Source organism: Carcharodon carcharias, chromosome 3 (assembly GCF_017639515.1).
Source record: "Carcharodon carcharias isolate sCarCar2 chromosome 3, sCarCar2.pri, whole genome shotgun sequence".
Taxonomy (NCBI): domain Eukaryota; kingdom Metazoa; phylum Chordata; class Chondrichthyes; order Lamniformes; family Lamnidae; genus Carcharodon; species Carcharodon carcharias.
The window spans coordinates 125,694,583-125,717,861 of NC_054469.1; the positions used below are offsets into that span (position 1 = coordinate 125,694,583).

Consider the following 23,279-nt stretch of genomic DNA (forward strand, 5'->3'; position numbering starts at 1 on the left):
TTACTTAAGTGCTGATTCATGTTGTACTGTACACTGTTAAAACTCTTCTGCTATTCACACTGTGATTTCTTTATTGTTTATTATAATCACTTTTCATCCTATTTTCAGGACCTAAGATTAATGTAATTTACAATACTTACACACTCATTTTATTTGAAATGTCACTATTAACAGGCTTTAACTGCTAACAGTTCAGGTTGCCAGCTAAGTTAAAATTAGATATGCAGGGTGCCTGGCAAATCAATTGACACAGGTTACAGCCAGACTACCTATCCCTTAGTTACAGTTCAAACACTTGCATCCAGCTTTAAATGCTTCTCAGATGAGACGAGGAAGAAAGGAGTAGCAACAAATTTGGATGTAAATTCAATTTTTCATTCACATCTATATTTATGATAAGAAAGTTTTGCTACGATCAATACTGTGCTAAGTGAGGAACAGTTTTTCTCAACAAGTGTACAGAGGTAATCATTCAAATAATATTGCAAAGGTTTGATAAAGCTATGGCAGGTAGCTAGGTATATGTTTTGAAATTATGCTCAGTGAACCTACTAGAATGTATGCTACCTCCAAAAGAAAAGCTTGCATTTCATGACTTGTTTTCTTGCCATGTATTCCAGTGTGATTAAGAGTCACTGAATAACTAACTGCCAGTCATATTCATTAGGATTTATGATTAGGTGTCTCCAATTGTTAATTAAGTCCAACTAACAGCACCAGCAGATAATGGTTACTTTCTTTTTACTGTATAATTACAATATAATTACCCACAGGATATCAGAACTATACAAAACCTTCGCACTAAATGTGCCCTCATTAGAAATCAACTTATAACGCACAATTATTCAGTCAACCTGAATTAATTGAAACATTATTGCATTAATGGATGTAACATTAAGTACAAGACCTGGTAATTTCTGTGGAGTTAGAGTTTCAAGTGCAGAGAAACCTGCTTATTATGATAATGTTTTACATTCTAAACCTACTCATTATCATAGAATTCCAAAACACAGCTCCATTCCCCATTCATTTCTATGTAATTTATCATGTTTCAGGTCATAATACAGCTTAATGTCACTGATTATTGTATCTAGGTTACAGCATCCCAACCAGTCACAATTAACCCATATTAAATATGCAAACATCTTTGAACCGTTTCACACCTCATCTCTGTGTGAATGACCTCATTTTTCTTTCTTTAAGTAGAGGTATTTATTGCCAAACGTTCTCCCCTTTTCTACTTCTGTTGGAATACAGTTCACGGTCACAGATCATGCTTTATGGCCAAATGGCCACTCTGTGAGAGTTGGATCAGCAAATGGAAGTTAATGGGGAGGTATCATTCCACTTGTAACCACTAGTTAGTGAAACCTGGTCGAGTTTCCCCTCTTTGAGCCAGGGTACTGGAAAAAAATTATAATTCTGTCAGTGCCACTCCAGCCAAGATCAACTAACTCAACGCAGCCAGGAATGAATCTGAGATTTCCATCCATATAGCTCAGCTAATACAATTCTGTGATGTTATGACTTTTTCTTCATCACATTTAGCTTCTGGAGACACTAACAATAATCAGTACTTTTCAATTAACTTGATCCTAAATTTGTTTCTGTTCCATCGTAATTAGTTCTTGAATTTAAAGCTCTCTGAATTTGAAATGACCATTTGGGCCCTGACTCTGGATTCAGACTACATTTACAGTATAATTGCAGTATCAGTGTGAAATAAAACATTTCACATCAACATTACAGATATAATATGATGTATCCTTAGGCCAAATAGTCTCGGTCTATTTCATGTCTTCTTATGTTGCAGAACATTTGCCTGTTTTCAACATTTTTATGAAGGATGAGCAAACCAATTTGCTTTTGCTTTTCCCTATGGACACAAAAGAAAAACTAACCAGCCACTTCAAATCCTTATCAAAATTGTCAACTAAGTTTCCCCAACTGTAGATTTATGAGCATTACCTAAAACTATGGAAACAAAAATGTTGTGTTAAATAAAGATCTCCCCTTCCACTTTTAGTGTGTTCTCAGAATAAAGCATCATGCAACAAGGCAAGATCTTTTAACTAGTTTCTGACACTTGGAATACTCCTCTTGCACCGCGGCCTCTTGGAAGTTGCAAGAATCTTATAAAAGTAAACTTTGTATTATTTTGCGTTGTTCATGAAAGGATTTTATTTTCCCTATTATATTGAATTTTACATCATAGAAAGAGGTCATTTGGCCCAAAAGGTCCATGCTAGTGTTTCTGCACTGTGAAGGAATCTGGCCATAATTAGAGGTTATAAGGTTAAAAGAGTTATTTGCCTATGAATAAAAGCATAAAAGTTTAAAAATAGTTATTTTTTCTAAAAGGTTAATATGGTTTATAATGCATGACTGTGGGACCCTTTCTGAAGGGGTTTGCCTCCCTTAGAACCATAATTGTAATTGGTGGTAAGAGGGGTTTGGCTGTAAAATCACCAACCTTCCGTACCACAGTGTGAAGCATTGATTTTAAAGCTCTCTGAATTTGAAATGACCATTTGGGCCCTGACTCTGGATTCAGACTACATTTACAGTATAATTGCAGTATCAGTGTGGTGGGGTTGGTGAAGGGGGTATTCAATCATGGGTGGTGGGGGAGGGGGGTTAAGGATGGGGATCCCCCTGCCTCCCCGTCTCCACCCTAATTAAGTCTGTGGTGGGAAGGACCGATGGTAGTCAACTCAACACGCCACCAAATGTGGCCCTAGGCAATTAATGCCCACTTAAGGGCCTCTTACTGCCACCGCTAATATTAGCAGGCAGGGGACTGGCCTTGCAGGGAGCGCAACAAGCAAACCTGTGCACTGTTGCTTGCAGGCTCCTGTGGAGTGACTCCCTCATTCAAAGACACTCAGTGCCTGATTGAGGGACCCGGCATCAGGAAGGGCTGGGGTGGGAGGGGAGACCCGCTGAGCACTAGCCCTCCAATCTTGCTGCCAACTCCCACTCTATTTGTGAGTTTAGGGGGTTACAGGCAGGGGGAGTTCAGTTGGTGGGGGGAGGAATGGGAGGTTATAGTTAGGAGGAGGGCTTCAGTGGGGGACAGGTTAAAGTCAGTGGGGGATGCAATCGGGAGAGGATTAATGGGGATTGCAGTCAGGGGCTGCAGTTGTTTGGGGGGGGGGGTGGTTGCTGCAGTCAGGGGGGAAGTGTAATCTTGGGTACCGTGCAGGTTGGGGAGAAGGGGTAGGGATGTCCTTTTGTGGGGTGGGAGGGGTCGGGGAGTAGTTGAGGGACAGTTCCCATGAGGGTCAGGGGAAGTCAGTACAATAGTTACTCAGAATCCAGAAGTGGTTTTAATTCTTCTAACATTTTTCTGGGTAACTATTACTGTAAGACAGTCGGAACCACCTGAAGTTTGCGATTTAAATCACATTTTCAAATGATTCCCAGTGCAATGCATTTGCCCATCTGAAGTTGGAACTTCCCGAGCAATTGCAGTGCAATCCTTGCCTGGGAACATCCAGAGGGTTTCCCCAGTGCATCTTTGGAATAACCCCCCAGAGACACTGAAGGTATGGGCCTATAAATATTGAGAGTACGCCCTAGATTTTTAGTTTTGTTTAACTCGCTTGAGCATCTCTCAAGGTAAATGTATGGCTACTGGGGTGAGGCAATGATACTTCTTCCTTTAGCTGTGTCAGAGTCATCTCATTAACCTGATAATTAACTCGGGGATTAAGGTAAATGTTACTTTAATAATCAATTGATATCCTAATTAAATATTTTACTGTAACAATGTTTGGATTTTAAAATTATATTCTTTACTAGAAATAAGATTGTATTTTTTATATTTTCCTAGAACTATTAACACTATGATTGACTGCCTCACCACCTGTGAATTGCATGTTCGGTTGTTTGATAAAATTCTATATATTTTAGAAACTATATTGTCTCACATATTCTTCTGTATCATTAATTCATGAGCCTATCTCCATACCCTCTTTGGTGGAAGAAGATACACTTACAATGTCTGGCATATTATAATCTGGTTGAAACTTGTTAACAAGGCTACCTGGAGGAGATAATATTCTCACCTTGCTCTTTTCCTCTGGGAAGAATTTGACCAGACCTGCAGACCCATTCAGTGTGTTTAGGATTTGGCTTCCTTGATCTTAAGTTGAGGGTGAATGTTTGAGAAGTATGCCTGAACTGGATGGTCCCAAAAAGGGGTTAGAACTATAATCCACCACAATCCCTTATGAGGTGAGATTATGATCCACCGTAGCACCACATGAGCCTTCTTCCAGCTTACTTCATAGAACCCCATCAATAGATCCTACTTTTACTTTCTCCCTCATATACTTATCTAGATCCTCCTTAAATGCATCTATGCTATGTACATTAACCACTCCACATGTTAGCAAATTCTATATTCCCACCACTCTCTGTGAAAGATGTTTCTCCTAAATTTCGAATGGATTTATTAGTGACTGTCTTATATTTATGGCTCCTAAATTTGAACACCTCTGCAAGGGACAGCTTTTCTACATCTATCCTATCAAACCCCTTTATAATTTTAAAGGACCTCTTTCAGGCCATCTCTTAGTCTTCCCTTTTCTATTGCTATGAATCTACTGTATATTTGATAAAATTGGTTCTATATATTTTCTTTCTGTAGACATGCACAATATTGATGTTATGTAGAACAGGAATAAAATACTTGACAATTTTTAAGATTTCTGCACTAATGCATTGATCTTACATGGCAGATTTAAATCTATTTTATAGATTCTTATAAGCTGCTCTTCAGATCTTTTACATTTCTTCAATAAAACTGGAATTTGCTTCTATTCCTCTGCCTCATCTTCACCTCAACTCCTACTGGACAACCAGACACTTATTGGTTTCTCTGATTTCCCATCTATGGCTGAGCTACCTCCTGAGCCTTGCTGTGGTTTAAGCGCTCTCACTCAGAGTTGCCAGTACACTTACAAATCAGAAAACAAAAGCATGAACCTGATAACAGTTCACACCGACTTTGACTGTTACCATAGTGATAATATTTGCATGATGTCATCTGTAGCATTGATTCAACATTGCACAGAAGGGATAGGTGCCAAATGCAATGTACTAATCTGAACTAACTGCTCCAAAAGATAATATTTGGTCTAACCATCAAAAAATATGGTAATGTAAACAGAGCAAAAATAATCTTGACACCATTTTTCAACAGAAGACAACCTTTGAGAAAATTTGTCAGCTATAGGCTTTCTCAAATAGCCTTGTTTAGGACATAATCTGTGTCAATATGTTACAGGAGCCTGATTAAATCTGAAGAGGAAAAACTTTTTTAAAAACAAGAGCACATAGTAATCCTAGAAAAGCCCATTAGAACACATCTGTAATTAAATTGGAAAGGAAAAGAAAAGGAAAAAAGAGTAGCAATTAAAGAGATGGAGAAAGGGAGAGAGGCAGGGTAAAAAAAAAAAGACCTGAACAGTTGAGCTGGTGTTTTGTAATCAGCCCCTGTTGTTCTTTTCAGTGAAATTAGAGAGGGTATAGTTAAAGGACCTATTCCACCAGGTGCCTACCCAGTTGTGCAGCCCTGCTATTCAGAAATGGAGGGTGACATGCAATATTGCCATCCATATATAGTGAGTGTATTGTAATGATGTTCAAATGACAGAAATATATGTTTCCTGCCATTCATCATAGGAATGCCAGTGATGCCTGCCTGGTCCTGGCATTCAGTGTTTCTATGGCAAGTCGAAAATTTAGGATAGCATAATTGATTGCAATGTCTTGTGGTGGCTAGTTTTTAAACAGAGGTTATCAGAAACTTACACTTCAGGAGGCTTTAAGCCAATCTTCATTGTCTTTCCATGGAGACTGCTCCGCAAAGACCCAAGAGCCCACCAAAATTATTTAAGTACTTTGGATGCTAGGAATTAGGCCTGAGCAAGCAGAACTAGCAGCCAAATTCCACCATAGCAGAATATTTATCCATAAATCTACATTTTGTGGTCTATTTGGCTACAAGAGTTTTGAAACAGCTTGTCAGGAAAACTTATTAAACTAGTACTTTCAACTAGTCAGAATTTTCTGAATGCTCATTCTGAAATAACACAAGGATCAAGATAAAAGTTGAGGATAGAGGTTTAAAGTCACATTTAATTTTAACAGCATGGACAAGACATGTATATCTCACACTAAGAGTCTTCTGATATAATACACCAGTATCAATAAAAGTATCAGTATCAGCTCAAAATTAACTATTACAAGCCAAAAATATATTCTGCTATAGATCATGTGAATTTTCCCCAAAGCCATGCATGTTTTTGTATTTCAGAGGCTCATTAAAATTATCCTTATTATAGGCTCACTTGTCAGCATTGGAAGCAATAACACCTCCTGCTTTATAATATTTTTTCTTCAGATTTTAAAGCATAATTAATAGATACTTCATGCAAAGCTGTACAATAAGATTTCTTTTAACATCATCACAGAGGTAGCATCAGCCTTCTTAACAGAAATACAGATCCCTATGCACAATGACTGGACAATGTTCAACATCATTCGCAACTACTCAGATACTGAAGCAGTCCATGTCCAAATGGAGCAAGACCTGGACAATATCCAGGCTTGGGCTGACAGGAGGCAAGTAACATTCGCACCACCCAAGTGCCAGGCAATGACCATCTCCAACAAGAGAGAATCTAACCACTGCCCATTGACATTTAATGGCATTATCATTGCTGAATCCTCTACTATTAACATCCTGGTGAAACCGAACTGAAACAGCCATGTAAATAGCGTGGCTACAAGAGCAGGTCAGAGGCTAGGAATCCTGCGGCAAGTAACTCATCTCCCGACTCTCCAAACCCTATCCACTATCCACAAGGCACAAATCAGGGATGTGAGGGAATACTTTCCATTTGCCTGGATGAGCACAGCTCCCACAAGAAGCTTGACACCATCCAGAACAAAGCAGCCCGCTTGATTAGCACCCCATCCACAAACCTTCACTCCCGCCACCACTTATGCACAATAGCAGCAGTGTGTACCATCTACAAGATGCACTGCAGAAACTCACCAAGGCTCCTTAGACATTACCTTCCAAACCCATGGCCGCTACCATCTTGAATCACAAGGGCAGCAGACAAATGGAAACCCCACCACCTGGAAATTCCCTCCAAAACCACTCGCCATCCTGACTTGGAAATATATCGCCATTCTTTCACTGTCACTGGGTCAGAATTCTGGAACTCCCTCCCTAACAGCATTGTGGGTGTACCTACATTGCATGGGCTGCAGCAGTTCAAGAAGGCAGCTCACCACCACCTTCTGAAGGGCAATTAGGAATGGGCAATAAATGCTGGCCTAACAGTGACGCCCACATCCCATGAACAAAGATTTTTAAAATGCTGGAATATTGAGTTTGTTAGTGAGAACTTGAAATTGCAAATGAAGCAGAAAAAATTTATGGACAGTAATCAATGCTTTGTCGGATCTAATTTTCCTCATCAAAATAAGAAATGATAGTATTAATGAGGTAACTAAATAAACGCAGTTATAATGCCAGATGAAGTAATCTAGGGGAGACGGTAGCATAGTAGTAATGTCAATGGACTAGTAATTCAGACTTCGGTTCAAGTCCCACCAAGGCAGCTGGTGGAATTTTAATTAATTGCAACTAGTCTCAGTAGTAGTAACTGAAATTATCAATGAATATAGTAAAAAATCCATCTGGTTCACGAATGTTCTTTTGGGAAGGAAATCTCCTGTCCTTACCCAGTCTGGCCTACATATGACTCCAGGCTCACAACAATGTGGTTGACTCTTAACTGCCCTTTGACATTTAGCTCAGGAGAAATTAGGGATGGGTAACAAATGCAGGCCTTGCCAGTGGCGCCCACATCCCATGAAACAATAAAGGAAAAAGAACACTTTATAGTTCGGTATTTCATATATATTAACATTTATGTAAGTGGTAGAAACATACAGAAAGGAAAACAGCAACTGAGATATCCCCAGGGCAACATGTTCTATTGACGTTGCATGGAATACTGAACCATTAATAATTATAGTCAAGCCACATATAAATGCAAAGATAAAGCCATGACAATAGTGCTGTATGAATCATTGCTAATTAATTACAGGAAAATTTAGAAATAAGCAGGCAGTGAAGGAAAAGATGCCACCAGAGTTCGCTATCAGACAGCTCCCTTTGTGCATTTATCTTTAGAGTAATTGATTCTTATTGTGAGAAAAAGGAAGCTGACCCAGGTGGCAACATTAATGTTTCACTATGACCTTGTATTTGTGCAAATATGTTCTCTTCTACCATTCTGGGACCAGGAAAAGTGTTGGCAACATGGGGGGCACACTTAGGTTTATAAAACAAATAATTTAAATTATTGCTGATTTAAATATGAAAAGCTCCAGCAGTAAGTCCAGTCAAAATACGTTGTTATTTTAATATTGTTTCTCTCTCCGGTAATGTGAAATGAAATGGTCACATTACCAACCAGGTGGAAGGTTTAACTATTTTCCACAGGGCTCACAGCATCAGTAATAATCAAAAGGCACAAAAAGACTGGGAAATGTCTCACAGTTGCTCACTTTCTGATGGCTTTCTGTAGCCGAAGTCATAAATTTCTCAGCCAAAGTTAGAAATATTAAGCAGCTGTTTACATTCTATTCCAACTCCAATGAAATCGCAATGAGTCAAACTCAGATCACACAAAATTCCAGTTAAGTTGAAGTGACCATAAGATCATAAGACAAGTTATGATCCCAGCTGAGGTTACACCTGGACAAGCCTGATCCCAGAGGGCATCCCAGCTTGTTAGATCCTAACTTTATTTATTTAGATACGTGAAGAGTGGCTACAGAACAGGAGTCAGTCTTTTAAAAGAATAAAATATTTATTCAATGAGAAAAGATTAACTATATTACAATGCTCCTTCACGCACAACTATACTTTTACATATATATATATATAGGTTTGTAAGACTAACGCAAGCTACAAAAACTCATACTCTAATGTCCACAGAAAGTACACAGTCCATGTAAACCTATGGTACCCTGTGGTCAGACATACTCTGAAACCAAGTGACAGATGCCATCTCAAACAAGTGCTATGAGTATCTCCTCAACTCCCCCCAGACACTTATCACACCATGAGCCAACCAGTCTCACTGAATTCCTTCCTTCACACAAGGGTTTCCAATTTCCACTCTCCAAGACCTCGCCTTGGAAGTTTCTCCCAAACCTGTGCTTTCTCTCAGACACCTTCCGCAAGGGTTCACCTCCAGGGTTTCAAACTCTTCTTCTGATGTTCCTCTTCCCTGGGTCACCACATGCATTCAAGCTGTCTTCCATGCACACACTCTCACCAACTCAGTGTTAGCAGTACACCACTGCTTCACTTGCCCATAGCAAAGAGTAATAGACATTCAGCCATCTCTTTGGGTCTTCTTGCCTCTTGCAAGCTATTCTTGCTTTAAATCTGCTTTTTGCAGCTTTTGTCTCTTTAACTCTGAAGCATGGAGCCTTTCTCTCTGCCCCTCACTCTTAACTTAATTAACAGGACCTTTTCCCAGGTTCCTGTCCTTCCTTTGACTAGAAGGTCTTCTTTGGATGTTCCCTCTTCCACTATCCTCAATTTTTGGGTTTTTTCTTAGCTTGGGGTTGCTATCCATCCCTTCTAGGCTGCTTCTGATTCACAGCTGTCTTAAATCCAACTGAACTCCAACAGCTTCCAAAAGAACTACTGTTTCTCTTCTTCTGCGTGTGTGTCTGTGGGAGGGACCTGCCTCTCTGACCCCTGGGATCTAGGCAACTGTCCAATCCTTCTACCCTTGTACGTTTACTTTCTCTTTCGGGGTCATAAAACCCCTCAATAGAAATGCAAGCACCTTTCTAAAGTGAAATTAAACTCCATTTGACCTTTCTTAACACACAGATACAGAAACACAAATCAAACTTAAACTTTAAAGCTAAAACTCATTCCTAACACCCACAAATACAAATATAACTTATTTAAACTATCTCTATTCCCTAACAGACATAGGAGCATAAGTAGGCCATTCGGTCCATTGTGTCTGCTCCATCATTCAATGAGATCATGGCTGATCTGATGATCTTCAATTTCACTTTCCTGCCTTTTCCCCATAACCCTTGATTCCCCTACTGATTAAAAATATGTCTATCTCAGCCCTGAATATACTTAACAACCCAGCCTCTATAGCCCTCTGCGGTAAAGAATTCCACAGATTCGCTACCCTCTGAGATAAGAAATTCCACCTCATCTCTATTTTAAATGGGCGCCCCCTTACTCTGAGATTATGCCCTCTGGTCCTAGACTCTCCCACAAGGGGAAACAACCTCTCAGCATCTACCCTGTCAATTCCCAGAGGCTGAAAAAGTTTAGGCAAAAGCAGCCAAACACCTCTTTCCCTGCCTCCGTTTAACTCCCTGAAGCGCTCAACTGCAGCAATCTATTGTAAGTAGCACTAAGTTGCCTATTTATATATGCTCTTAACACAAAAGGCCTATCTGAGTCAATTAATGAGGAACCTGTTTCAGCTAGTTCTTAATTAAGCTGCTCTTTCACTGGATCCCCTGAAAACATCCTGCTTAAGGCTGGTGACTACAGAATCTAAACTGTAGATTTCACTTTAATGACAAATACAAGCTAAATTAAGTTTGTTCAAAATGAAAATTTAGACTTTCTTAGCCAACAACTGCACACACAGTCTTAGGTTAAAATGGTCAACCAATCCCGCCGGCAGAATAGCAAATCCCATAGAACCAAACCGAAATTCTACACTGGCAACTCCAGGATAGCCAAACTTGTCTAACTTGTCATATGACCACATCAGCCAATCAAAGTGGAGTTAGACGCCCTACCCATCTGCCTGTTACCCTCGCCGATGCCGCAAAGGCTGTAGAGATGCTCTAAATGCAAAGTTCCAGCCTTTTACAAGGTCAGGCCATTGTAAAGTGTGCACAAATAAAGACTTTTCATACATTTATTACTTCACTGTCTTTTCACTTGGCATTTGAATATTGTTTTTGACATAGACCACATTTGAAGGCATATAGGGTTACATAGAGATGCATTTATGTGGGAATAGGACCACCTTGGCTATCACAAACCTCTGCTTAACATGAATTTGTGGGCAGATCCCTTGGGATTCAACTGGTGCACTTCTCTATGCAGCAACAGTCCATTTGTAATTGACCGTATGCAGTGCACTGTGCACACTTTATCCAAATGTCATAGTTATTTTCTGTAAAATGCCCCCATTTTCTGTTGTTAATAATACCCCTATTGTTATAAACAGTATATCCTTCAACCTCACTGTGAGTAACATTTGGAATATATACCAAATATATTCCATCTTCACGCACTTCTTGTTTACAAGACATTAGTTCCTGTTGTCACTGTGTAGTCATATTTTGGCATTATAATTTTGAATTTCTGCATTTAAAAGGAGCTGTCTATATAAACTTTTGTGCTGTAAAGGCTCCTCCACATTGGTGTTGGCACTGTAATGCTCCAGTTTTGTGTCTCCTAGCTGCTCAGCTATACTGCTGTACAGTACTGTACAGTGTCACAACTCACTACCCTTCTCAAATTGTGGTAAGATTCTCTGTAACTACAATTCATATAGAATCAAAATCTTATGTACAAGATAGATAGGTTGACCTCTAAATGGCAACTGAATAATGCATGTGCATTATCGGCCCCATTACCTTCTGCCACTTAACACTGCTTTACCTGACAAATACAGTTGCTGTTGACTCCCTGGGGTAAATTCTTACCTTAATGGCCTGAGCCATAATCTAGTAGAATGGATTGCCCATCATTTAAAAGATGCCCACTCATGAAATTCAATCGAATGAAAATTGGGCAAGTTTTATAACGAGAAGATACACAAGCAGGCTATTCAGCCTGGTCCGCCATTCAATTACATTGTAGCTGATTTCCCTTATCTCCCTTGGTTCCATGACCTTAAACACAAAAACTTATTAATCTCAATGTTGAAATTTTCAGCTCACCTATCCTTAGCAGTTCTTTAGCAAGGCTGGGGGAGGTGGGAAAACAGTTCCAGATTTCCACAACCTTTTGTGTGAAGTAAGTGCTTCCTGAAATCACTCCACTAACAGATTACTATCCAGATGATGATGAAGAAAATCCTTGAAGGCATAGGCACCAATGCCGAATTATTAAAACTGGGGATGCTCATGTAGCCAGAATTGGAGCAGTGCAGATATCTTTGAGGGTTGTAGGGCTACAGGAGTTTACAGAGATAGGGATAAATGAGGATTTGAAGGGCTTTGAAAGCAGGGATGACAAATGAAATTGAGTCATTGTAGGACTGGCAGCCAATGTAGGTCAGCAAAGATAAGGGTGATAGGTGATTGGGACTTGGTGTGAGTTAGAATATGGGAGCATAGTTTGGGATGAGTTTATGGAGGATGAAAAAGGGGAGCCTGCCCAGGAACGTATTTAACTAGTCAAGTCCAGAGGTAACAAAGACATGTATGAAGATTCTAGTAGCAGATGAGCTGAGGTAGGAGCTAAATTACGGATGTGGAAGAAAACGATCTTCATAATGGCACAGATACATGATAAGAAGCTCAGTTCTTGGTCAAATATGAGACTAAGCTTGAATACAGTCTGGTTCAGCCTCAGGCAGTTGTCAGTCATGGGAGCAGATGGAGTTAGTGGCTAGGGAACAGAGTTTGTGGCAGGTACCGAAGATAATGGCCTAGATCTTCCGGTCTCGGGATTGTCGGAGACCGAACGTATGGCCCTAGACCAGGACTCGGCAGACGTCTCAACGCATGGACATACATGGGAATTGCCAAGGAAGTTTGAACTTGTGATGGGCAATTCCCCTGCACCCTGGGACCCTCCATGAAAGTCTCCACACTGAGTTAGAGTAAGAGAAGTCGGGCAGCTCCAATTTACTTACCTGAATTGTTACCCAGGGAATGTTAGGCAGAAAACTCCTAGTTTAACTCTGGGTATCTACAGAACTGACCCTCCAATCACTCACACTGACCCCTCAATGCTTCCCTGGCCATCCCAAATACCTCCCTGATCCAACCCGACTAGTGGAAACCCAACTATCCCCCAACCAGGCTTGATGACTCCCCGACCCACCTCACCCCCTGTCACCCTACTCACCTGCCACCTCACCCATCTACCACTTCACCCACCTACCATCCTACTTAGCTCACCCGCTCTAACCACCCGCCACCCTACCCACTTACCTAACTCACCCTATCCACTTATCTACCTAGCCGCCTTACCAACCTGTGCCTTCATTCAATCATCCATTCACCCATTGACTGACATTCATACTGGACCCATAAGCTTACCTTATGGCAACTGGTACCATAAAAATGGGATGTAGCTTGCCTTCCACCCAACTCTTCAGCATTTTGATGAGGCTCTTTGTAAGACTGTACACTCTGTATCTCTGAAGAAGCCAGGCTCAGAAGACCCAGCCAGAAATGTGGAAGAGAGTCAGGGCACAGAAAATTACAAATGCAGTAGCAAGCCAATGCTGGTTGCTGCTTCACAGAACATCCACCGGCTTTGGTCTTCCCAATGATGATTTCAGGAAAATTTCTACTCATCAAGTAGTGGATGTCAGAGATTCAGTGTGACAATTTAGAGGCAGTGGAGCCATCCAGGGAGATAGTGGTGAGGTAGAGCTGGGTGTCGACACTGTACATATGGATCCTGACATTGGGTGGAAACATCCCAGATTTGCACTAAGTGTGGCAGCAGGCAGGAAATAAGGACGTTTCACCCACCGCCACAATGCAGCTTTTTGCACTGTATCGTCCCATTCCTGCCTCATTAATTATGCAGCCACAGGAAACACGCCATCTCATTAGCAGGCAGCCTCCGATTTGCCTGCCACGCTGTTAGCTTATTGCTTCCTCACACAGCGCCATATTTAAACTGCAGCTGCGTGCACGCTCCTCAATGCTTGCAGCCCAGAAGGGCACTGGTGAAGACATGGCCCCAAAAGCCAAGAAGAGTGCAGCCTCCCCGATTCAGTGATGGATCCCTGGGGCAGCTTCTGGACACTGTGGAGGCCCGTTGCGATGTCCTATACCCCTGCTCTGGCCGCAGGAGGCCCATCTGGTGGCAGAGATGGTCAGTGCCAATGCTGCACATGAGAGGCTGGCCATCCAGTGCAGAAAATGGATGAATGGTCTCATTCCAGGGTAAGGCAACCATCTCATCACTCTAAACTCACCCACTCAAGCCCATCACACACTCACTGGCATCTCACCCACTGCCAGCTAAAGGGATATCACCACTCACTCTCTCATACATACCCTCACATCTCCATCAGGCACCATCTCCTCTGGAGTCTGCCTCCTCAGCCCTCACCATCTTGAGGCCACTTGATCAGATCAACATGTGGCCCTACACACAGCCTGCAATACCCCACTTTTCCAGTACAGCCCTAGCCCTGCAGCCATTGAAAAGCCATACCTGCCTTATGGCTGGTCTGGTAGGTAGAGACCTGCCTGTGTTCCCCCTAAAAGTGATGTGTTGCTGCCTGCGAAGCCTGGCGCTGATGATCACAAGTGCTGCCTGAAGCAAGGTAGGCAAACAAACCCCAAAGTCCTGAGCAAAGTGCAGCTCACCAGGTGCATGTTGCTTATATACATTTGTGAAACAGAGTGTGGTGCCCGGATGATCCAACGTAGGGGGAAGATTTTGGCGAGCAGGACTTATAATGATAGGCCGATATATTAAGATGACGTTCTCGATGTCTGGCGGTGGGAGACGCGGCTCGCCATTGACTGGCAGAGCAGACAATTGCAAACTGGCATCACGACATCATGAAACCAATTTTTGCCCTTCCTGCCATATTGGGCACAATCACCCCATATTTGCACTAAGTGCGGTAGCGGGCAGGTAAAATAACATTTTGTACTCCAGCGACAATGGCGGCTTTTCACGCCAATTTCAGGTTCCAAACCCGCTGTATTAATGATGTATTCCCGGGAAACACGCCGTTTCCATGGCAGACGGCCTCTCATTCACCTGCCATGCCATAACCTCACTGCCCAAACGCGCTGGGCACCATATTTAAAATCCAGCCATGCGCACACATCTCAGTGCTTCCAACCCAAGACTGCTGCAAAGAAAACATGGTCCTGAAAGACTGCAGCCACCAAGGTTCAATGACACATCCCTCAAGCGCCTTTTGGATGCATTGGAAAATCAAGCTAGGGAACATCAGGAAAGAATGTCCACTGCACTCCTCAGATTGCAAGGCACAACGGAGGAGTCTGTCCGCCTGCAGACTGAGGTGATAGTGCTGGCATGCCAAGGCGTGGAGATCAACACTGATACGATGGCAGCCATGGAGACCTTATCCAGGACGTCGCTCCTGCACTGCTGCACGGGCTCAACTCAATCACTGGCCTCCAACTGTCTGTATGTGAGAGGGGTGCGGGGCAGGTCGATCTCACTCCAGCTACCCCCCACTCCTTAATGAGTCATCCAGGGGCCATCGGGCAGCCGTAGGGAGGGGGATCAGCAGCTGTATCCCCCGGGGCCATCCATCCAGGTGACTCTGGGCGTGTCCAGCCCATCCAAATCACCTCTTCCTGTGACCTCAGCAGCTCTAGCTCTACAGGCCAAGGAGGGTGCCACTGTCACACAGCAGGACTCCGAATGGAGGCCAGTTCCTGCGGGTCTCAGCCCTCAGAGGATGCCCACCGAAGTCATCACAGACAGGGCGTAGCAGTCAGCAGGCTGCCTCCACCTCCGCTGTGAATGTCCAGGAAGCAACAAGATGTAGCGGCAGGGTGAGGAAAGTTAAGAAGGTGTAACTCTTTTGAGTTAAAACAATTAAACTAAATTAACAAAATAAGGGATAAATAAAGCACAGCCCCAATTCAGGTCAGCTGTAAAATCAAGGAAAAAGTTTAAAGGGAACTTAAAAAACATCAAACCAAAATGTGATTAAAGGGGTCAATAAAACACCCCAGTCCCCGCGGTGCCTACCGGGCACGGGAGGCCTCGAGAGTGCCAGCAGACACCGCGTGATCCCTCTCCAAGGACACCCGGCCGTGAACGTAGCCACAGAAGAGGAACAAACAGTTGGGCGGGACTCCCCTAAGAATATGTAACTCTTTCAAGTTAAAACAATTAAACTAAATTAACAAAATTAGGATAAATCAAGCACAGCTCCTAATTCAGGTCAGCTGTAAAACTAAGAACAAAGTTTAAAGGAAACTTACAAACTTTAAACCAAAATGTGATTAAAGGGGTCGATAAAACACCCCAGTCCCCGCGGTTCCCACCGAGTACGGAAGGCCTCGAGAGTGCCGGCAGACACCGCGTGCTCCCTCTCCAAGTACACCCGGCCGTGAACGTAGCCGCAGAAGAGGAACAAACAGTTGGGCGGGACTCCCCTAAGAAGATGTACTTATTTCTCAGTGCATTGTCCGTGTTTCTACTTGGAGCTGGTGTACTTGGTCACCGCCTTGGTGCCCTCCGACACGGCGTGCTTGGCCAGCTCCCCGGGCAGCAGCAGGCGCACGGCGGTCTGGATCTCCCGGGAGCTGATGGTGCTGTGCTTGCTGTAGTGGGCCAGGTGGGAGGCCTCGCCGGCGATACGCTCGAAGATGTCGTTGATGAACGAGTTCATGATGCTCATGGCCTTGGAGGAGATGCCGGTGTCCGGGTGGATCTGCTTCATCACCTTGTAGATGTAGATGGAGTAGCTCTCCTTCTTGGACCTCTTCCTCTTCTTGCCGCTCTTGGGCGGCGTTTTCTTGATGATATTTTTCGCGCCCTTCTTGGCCGCTCCTGTTGCCTTTTTCTCGTCAGCCATCGCCACTTTCAACACGCAACGCAGAATGAAGATGTAGTTGCACGGCCTGGGCACGGGTGTTAATCACTTGTACCTACTGTTCACTATTGTCAATAAACTCCCAAACAATATCTCCCTGCCTATGGCTACATGTTCTGATGAGCAGTGTTCTTGTCACTCAGATGTGAATCCTTTCTGCACAAGATAAAGGTAAGTGTCTTAGTCCAGGGTCTGTTCCCTGTGCTTTGTGTAGCCTTCAGCCCACAGTGCTGGTCTCTTTAGGGTGGGGCTTGCCCCCATCTCATCAGCATCTCTGACCAGTGACACTGTGCTCCTGAAGGGTTCAGGTGCTGAAAGTAGACAAAGGATCAGATGCTTTTAGTGTTTCATGACTGTGTCTCTATGATACCACCCTGATTACAGAGTACAGGCAAGCTGCCCTCAGCCAGACAAGTGTCTCAGAGGCTATGTGAAGATCTATGGAGTGCCCGTGCTGCATTTTGTCATCATCCTCCTTCAATTGATCAAGTATTAGGGCCCCCACTGCATCTCCATGACAGGAGCACTATCACAGAGGGTATGTGCATTGCTATAAGCAAGACTGGAGTCAAACGTTCGTTGATACAATGTGATCATCTACGGGGTCTCCTGAGTACCTGTCATCATCATTCTCCACAAATCTGGCAGCTATGAGGGCATCCCAAGTGTGCCTGCCTCATTTGGCCAGTGCAAGGGCCTCATCGCCGTCATCATTGCCTTCAAGGACCTCCTTATCCTCTTCCCCATTGGCGTTCTCCTCATCAGAGGAGACCTCCAGCTCCTCCATCTCTTCCTCAGCCTGCTTCTATCCCCGTTAAAACCTGGCACTGTAAAGGGCAGCAGCAGATGATGACGATACATAATACCCTCTGTGGACTATATTGCAGGTCTCCACCAGACTAGTCCAGGCACCGGAACCTCTTTTCAGCATCCCGATGGTCTGCTCCATCAAATTGTGAGTTGCAGCATGATCCTCGTTATACTTTTGCTCTGCTGCTATTTGAGGCCGCCACACAGATGTCATCAGCCACAGTCTCTGCGGGTAGCCCTGATCCCCGAGGAGCCATCCCTGCAGCTTCTGTGGACCCTAGAAGATGTCAGGATTTGTGACTGACTGAAAATGTAGGCGTTATGCACACTCCTTGGAAAACGCGCGCACACCTGCAAGATGCGCTGCTGGTGGTCCCACACCAGCTGCACATTCAGCGAGTGGAAGCCCTTGCGTTTGACATAGTTAACCATGTGTTGCAACGAAGGTCTGAGCCCCACCTGAGTGCTGTCAATTGCACCCTGCACCTGTGGGAAACCCGAAACCTGGGCAAATCCAATCGCTCTTGCACCCTGGTTGTCCTGGCCCCGGGTGAAATGCACAACTTTGTGTGTCCATGCAAAGTTGGCATCTGTGATGTCAAGGATGCACTTGTGGATGGAGGCTTGTGAGATCCCTCAGAGGTCGCCTCTGGAGCCCTGAAAGGAGCCATTGACATATAACTTGAGTACTGCTGTCATTTTCACTGCCACTGGCAGTGGATGCCCTCCATGCGCTCATTGCACCAAATCCTGCAGTAGCTGGCGGGTGTGACCAACCAGTTCCCTAGACATGCGTAGTCTTCAGCGACACTGGTTCTCGATTATCTGCAGGAATGAAAGGCGACGTCTATAGGCCTTGGGTCTAGCTAGGCGCTGACCAGTGACAGTTCACTGTGGGTCTTCAGCGGCGTGTGTGGGAGCCCCAGCTGCCCCTTTTTCCAGAGGGTGCTGCTCCCTCTGCCCAGCTAGGTGCCTCAGTCACTCTCTTCTCAGTCATCTTCGCTCTCTGTACGTCATGAGGCATACAGCTAGGTCACCATGCCTGATGTACTCCTGCAGGAAAAAAGAGAGAGGTGTACTAAGAACCTGTCTTGGTTAAGTCTGAAGGTCCCTCAATGCATCTCGGAGAGTGCTGGCCACCACTTGGATGGCCAGAGATTAGTGTGCTGCTTGGTTGCCCAAAATCCCACTCACCTCCGCCCCACTCCGCCTGACCAATTCGTGGCAGCTTTGCCCACTGGACTGCATGCTGTGATCTCAGCTCAGGTGCAGGCATTCTCCTAACCTGCGCTGCAAGGCTGCACTGTGAGCTTGAACCATGAGGGAGACTGGTCCAAACTGGGATGATGACATTGCAAGGGGCTGTGAGCGCCTTCACCAGTAACTGCTCCAAGGTTAGTTTTAGCAAAGAGATTGTACAACGTGCCCAGTCGTCCAACTGTTCTGCAGCCCACTAAAATGCTCATTACAATGCAGTCTGTGCCCAAGGGATGAAAAGTTCTGGAGCGCTTGGTGGCTCTTTGATGCCTCTGCGTTGCTTGAGGGGGCAGATAAGCTAGAGGTCCAACTCCAACTATATCAATGTGGCTGCGCCTGAACTGCCTCAGCTGCAGAGGAATGGTCACTCTCTATAAGGTGTCCCTAATGCAGGTGGAGTAGACAATCATAAATTGGTTTCATGACGTTGGGAAACTTAGTTTTGGCCTTCTCGCCATATTGCCTGCTCATGCCACAGAATAGGCCCCCACCAGTGAGCACGGACGATTCCGCCCTTTGTTCGCCTAAGCCTGCCAGGACGCCTGTCGCCGACAGGGATGGAAAATTCTGACCATTGTCTTTTCAGAAAATGCTGGTGAAGTGCAATGCAAAAGTGAGATATAGAAGGGGCCAAGAATAATATGAGGGCAATTGTGAAAAATATGTGCCCAAGTTCCTGATTTACTCTGCCAGTGGATGAAATTCAATGCCTTTGCATAAATTCATAATATTTCCCCATATACAATCTAAAACTGCATTACAGCCTTTACTTCTCTTGCAGTTGTCAGCTATTGTTTAGACAATATGGCATATGCATCAATCTCATGCTTCCAGCAGGGAGCCACACTTACAGGAAGATCTGGGGCCATTGTGGTGGAGCCAAAAAACCAGCCCACAATGCTTTCAACAAGCATAGCTCCTGACAGGAAGTTTATAATCAGTGAGTTTGCCTGTTTACACTAACTTCCCTTTTGAATCACAGCCATCCCTAGTTACTCTTCAAGTGACATCAGCATACAGATATTATTTCTTTATCACATAAGTAAATTCATGAGTCTTAATATTTGATTTACATGATGTTTGGATTATATTTTGAAGTGAAATTTATTTCTTATCTTGCACGTACTTGAACATTTTATAACCCTAGCCAATTTCTGAACATGTGAGGAACATAAGAGATTTTTAACACAGGCAACCTTACCAGTACGATGGGACAAATAGAAGATGGTGGTAAGATATGATCTTTCAGTGGTCCACAATCACATTCAGGCTTCACATGGGAAGCACATTTATTGTGGAGCTGTAAAAAAAAAATCAACATGGTTTAATATTTGGAATCAACTTGGCATTGAAAATAAATAACATATAAAACAAGAAATTATTTTGCTATTTTATTATTGGGCATTTGTCAAGGGTTTCTTTGGAGATGCCCCTGCTTCACCATATTTTCATCAGAGTTGCAGCACTACCTCCATTTTCAAGCATAAAGATTTCTGCTGCATTTCTGGCAACGTTATGACTGTGGAGTAGGAGCAGCTCCAAGGAAATCAGTGGTCATTCACACTTTAACTATTGAACAAGGAATATCATACAAATATGTTGAGCACTCATCCACTAATATCACCAACAGCAATCTTTGGCTGGTATTCCTTGAGATTTCAACATACCCTTGGGTCTTTCCCTTAGCAGCTCAAAATTCATATGGTGCTAATTGGCCAGAAAATGACTGATCAGAAAAGTATGTGCAGAGCACCTGAGAAATGGTAACTTCAGGTGGGTCACCAGTGTTCCACAGGCATTATTTATTCTCTTCTTACGGAGTTTAGTTGTGAATGTGTTAATTTGTTGAAGGGATTGAAATAGAATAAAGAATATTGACATAGAACACACTATGAAAAATTAAATTTAATTAACATTAAGTTACCCAGAGTTATCTATTTTCCATTTCATATTCAATTTTTTGTGCAGAAAGAGGTAGAGATCTGGAGTTCCAGAAGCCTTGTTAGGCAAAACCAACTGTTCAACGTGTATTTGACATTGTCTTAGTAGCCGAGAGGAAGTAATTAGGAGAGACTGGAGTCATCCCCCCTGTTGAGAGCTTCCCACAGCTTCCTAGGTGATGTGTGTATACGCTAAGAGAAAAGAAAACAAAAAAGTAGAATACCAAGGTAGAAAGGACCAAGCCAGGAATGCACAGAGTCATAAATAGGTGAAGACCAAGAGACTTCTTGGAAGGAAGATGGTTTGGACAGAGTTGCAGCCACATGGTAGTGGGGCAGGCAGATGCATGACAATATAGTAAGATGGAGATTTTCAGGCACAAACAGAAGGTAATGAGGAGCAGCTGTGAGAGAAAGTTCTAAAATATAAAGCTTGAAGTAGTGTGAGACAGGAAGGGTCCTCCAGTTAAATAAGATATTTTCACTGCAAAACAAATCATAATTTCTACATCCATCTTTGGGCGATACACCTCGATCACTTCATCAACAAACCCCTCTCTTAATTGCCAAACCAGGTATTATGATGTACAGGGTTGCTTTTACTAAGAGTCAAAAAATGCATTATGGAACAGAAAGGATCACCAGTAGCTAGTTATCAACAGATTGCTTATGTAATAGTGATGTCAGTCTTTGGGCTGGATTAAATCCAGTCTGCTGACAGTGGGAGAACCCTTATATTAAGTCAGAGAGCGGAAGGGGCTGACACAGGATACTCAGCTGCCTGTGACAGGATGTCAATCAGGCTCATTAATGAGCTATTTGACACCCATTATCCCTGAGTCCAGAAGGCTGTGTTGCCTGTCCGGTGCTAGGGTTTGCAGCATCTGCTCGGGGCTGGAGAGGAGCTTGCAGCGGGAGGGGGTAGTTCCAATTGGCATGGCCCACATAGGTACCAACAACATAGGTAGGACTAGGAAAGAGGTACTGCTTAGGGAATACGAGCAGTTTGGTGCCAAATTTAAAACATACATAATTTCAACATTATTACCTGTGCCATGAACAAATTGGCATAGAGTAAACAAGACTGGGGAGTTTAGTCCATGGCTCAAAGATTGGTGTGGGAGAGGTGGGTTTCGATTCATGGGGTATTGGCACCAGTACTGGAGAAAGTGGGAGCTGTGGAGTTGTGGCAGTCTTCACCTGAACCTTGCTGGGACCAGGGTTCTGGTGAGTTGTACAACTAGGGTGGTTTAAAGGGTTTTAAATTAAATAGTGGGGGGCGAGGAATCACGTGAGTGAAGGTGTGGTAAATTAAAGGGAAAGGACAAGGGAACAAAGCAAGGCAACAATAAGAGTGATAATAATCAGTGCATGCAGGAAGAGATACAATAAACAAACTAAGGGGTGCACCTGCAGATAAGGCCAGGGATTGAAAAAATAGCAAAAAGGCAGAACTAAAGGCACTGTATATGAATGTCCATAGCATTTGTAACAAAAAGGATGATTTATCTGCATAAACAGAATAAATAATGCATTATCTGATAGCCATCAAAGAGACATGGCTGCAAGGTGACAAAGATTGGGACCTGAATGTTCAAGGGTACTTAGCATTTCAGAAGCTAGGAAAAGGTGGCAGGGTAATTTTGTTAATTAAGGATGACATTAGCACAATAGTGGGAGATGACCTTAGTTCTGAAGATCAAGCTATAGTATCAGTTTGGGTAGAGGTAAGAAATAGCAAAGATAAGAATTCACTTGTGGTTGTAGCTTGTACGTCTCTTAACAGTGACTGCATTGTAGGATGGGGTATACAGGAAAAAATAATGGGAGCTTGTGAGAAAGGTATGGCAATAATCATGGGTGATTTTAATTGACACATTGTTTGGACAGATCAGATCAGCAAAGATAGCCTGGAAAATGAGTTCATAAGAGTGTTTTTGGGACAATTTCTTAGAGCCAAATAGAGAGCAAACTATTCAAAACCTGGTAGTGTGCAATGAAGCAGGTTTAAAGGATAACTTTATAATAAAGGAACCTCCTGGTGGCAGTGATCATAACATAATTGAATTTTGCATTCATTTGAGGGAGAGAAGGGCGAGAAGCGTGAGTCTAAAACCGGTACTTCAAACCTAAATAAAAGGAGTTATTAGGGTATGAGAACAGAATTGGCAAAAGTGAACTGTGGAAAAAAGGTTAAATGGTAGGACAGTAGAGAAACAGTGACAGACATTTAAGAAAATATTCCATAACTCTCAGCAAGGATCTATTCCATTGAGAAAGAACAACTCAAGAAGCAGGATTCACCCATACGTGGCTAATTAAGGAAGTTGAAGACACTACCAAATTGAAAAAAATAGTGTACAATACTGTGAAGATTCGTGGTAGC

The 23,279-nt window shown here is 43.2% G+C and overlaps 2 protein-coding genes across 4 annotated transcripts in view; both read right to left on the reverse strand.

Annotated features, from left to right (window-relative positions):
- Positions 1-23,279, reverse strand: part of dgkb (diacylglycerol kinase, beta) — a 975,484-nt gene that overhangs the window by 623,698 nt on the left and 328,507 nt on the right. For all 3 annotated transcript variants that reach the window (XM_041184471.1, XM_041184469.1, XM_041184470.1), the window contains one exon: positions 20,155-20,253. In XM_041184471.1, the coding sequence (XP_041040405.1) occupies positions 20,155-20,253 (99 nt within the window). The remainder of the gene's footprint in view (positions 1-20,154; positions 20,254-23,279) is intronic.
- On the reverse strand, positions 16,488-16,868 carry LOC121275716 (late histone H2B.L4-like). The gene has a single exon (XM_041183306.1). The coding sequence runs from the start codon at positions 16,866-16,868 to the stop codon at positions 16,488-16,490; it is 381 nt and encodes a 126-aa protein (XP_041039240.1).

Coding starts and splice junctions, on each gene's coding strand:
- LOC121275716 (XM_041183306.1), bottom strand. CDS start 16,868: ATGGCTGACGAGAAAAAGGCAACAGGAGCGGCCAAGAAGGGCGCGAAA.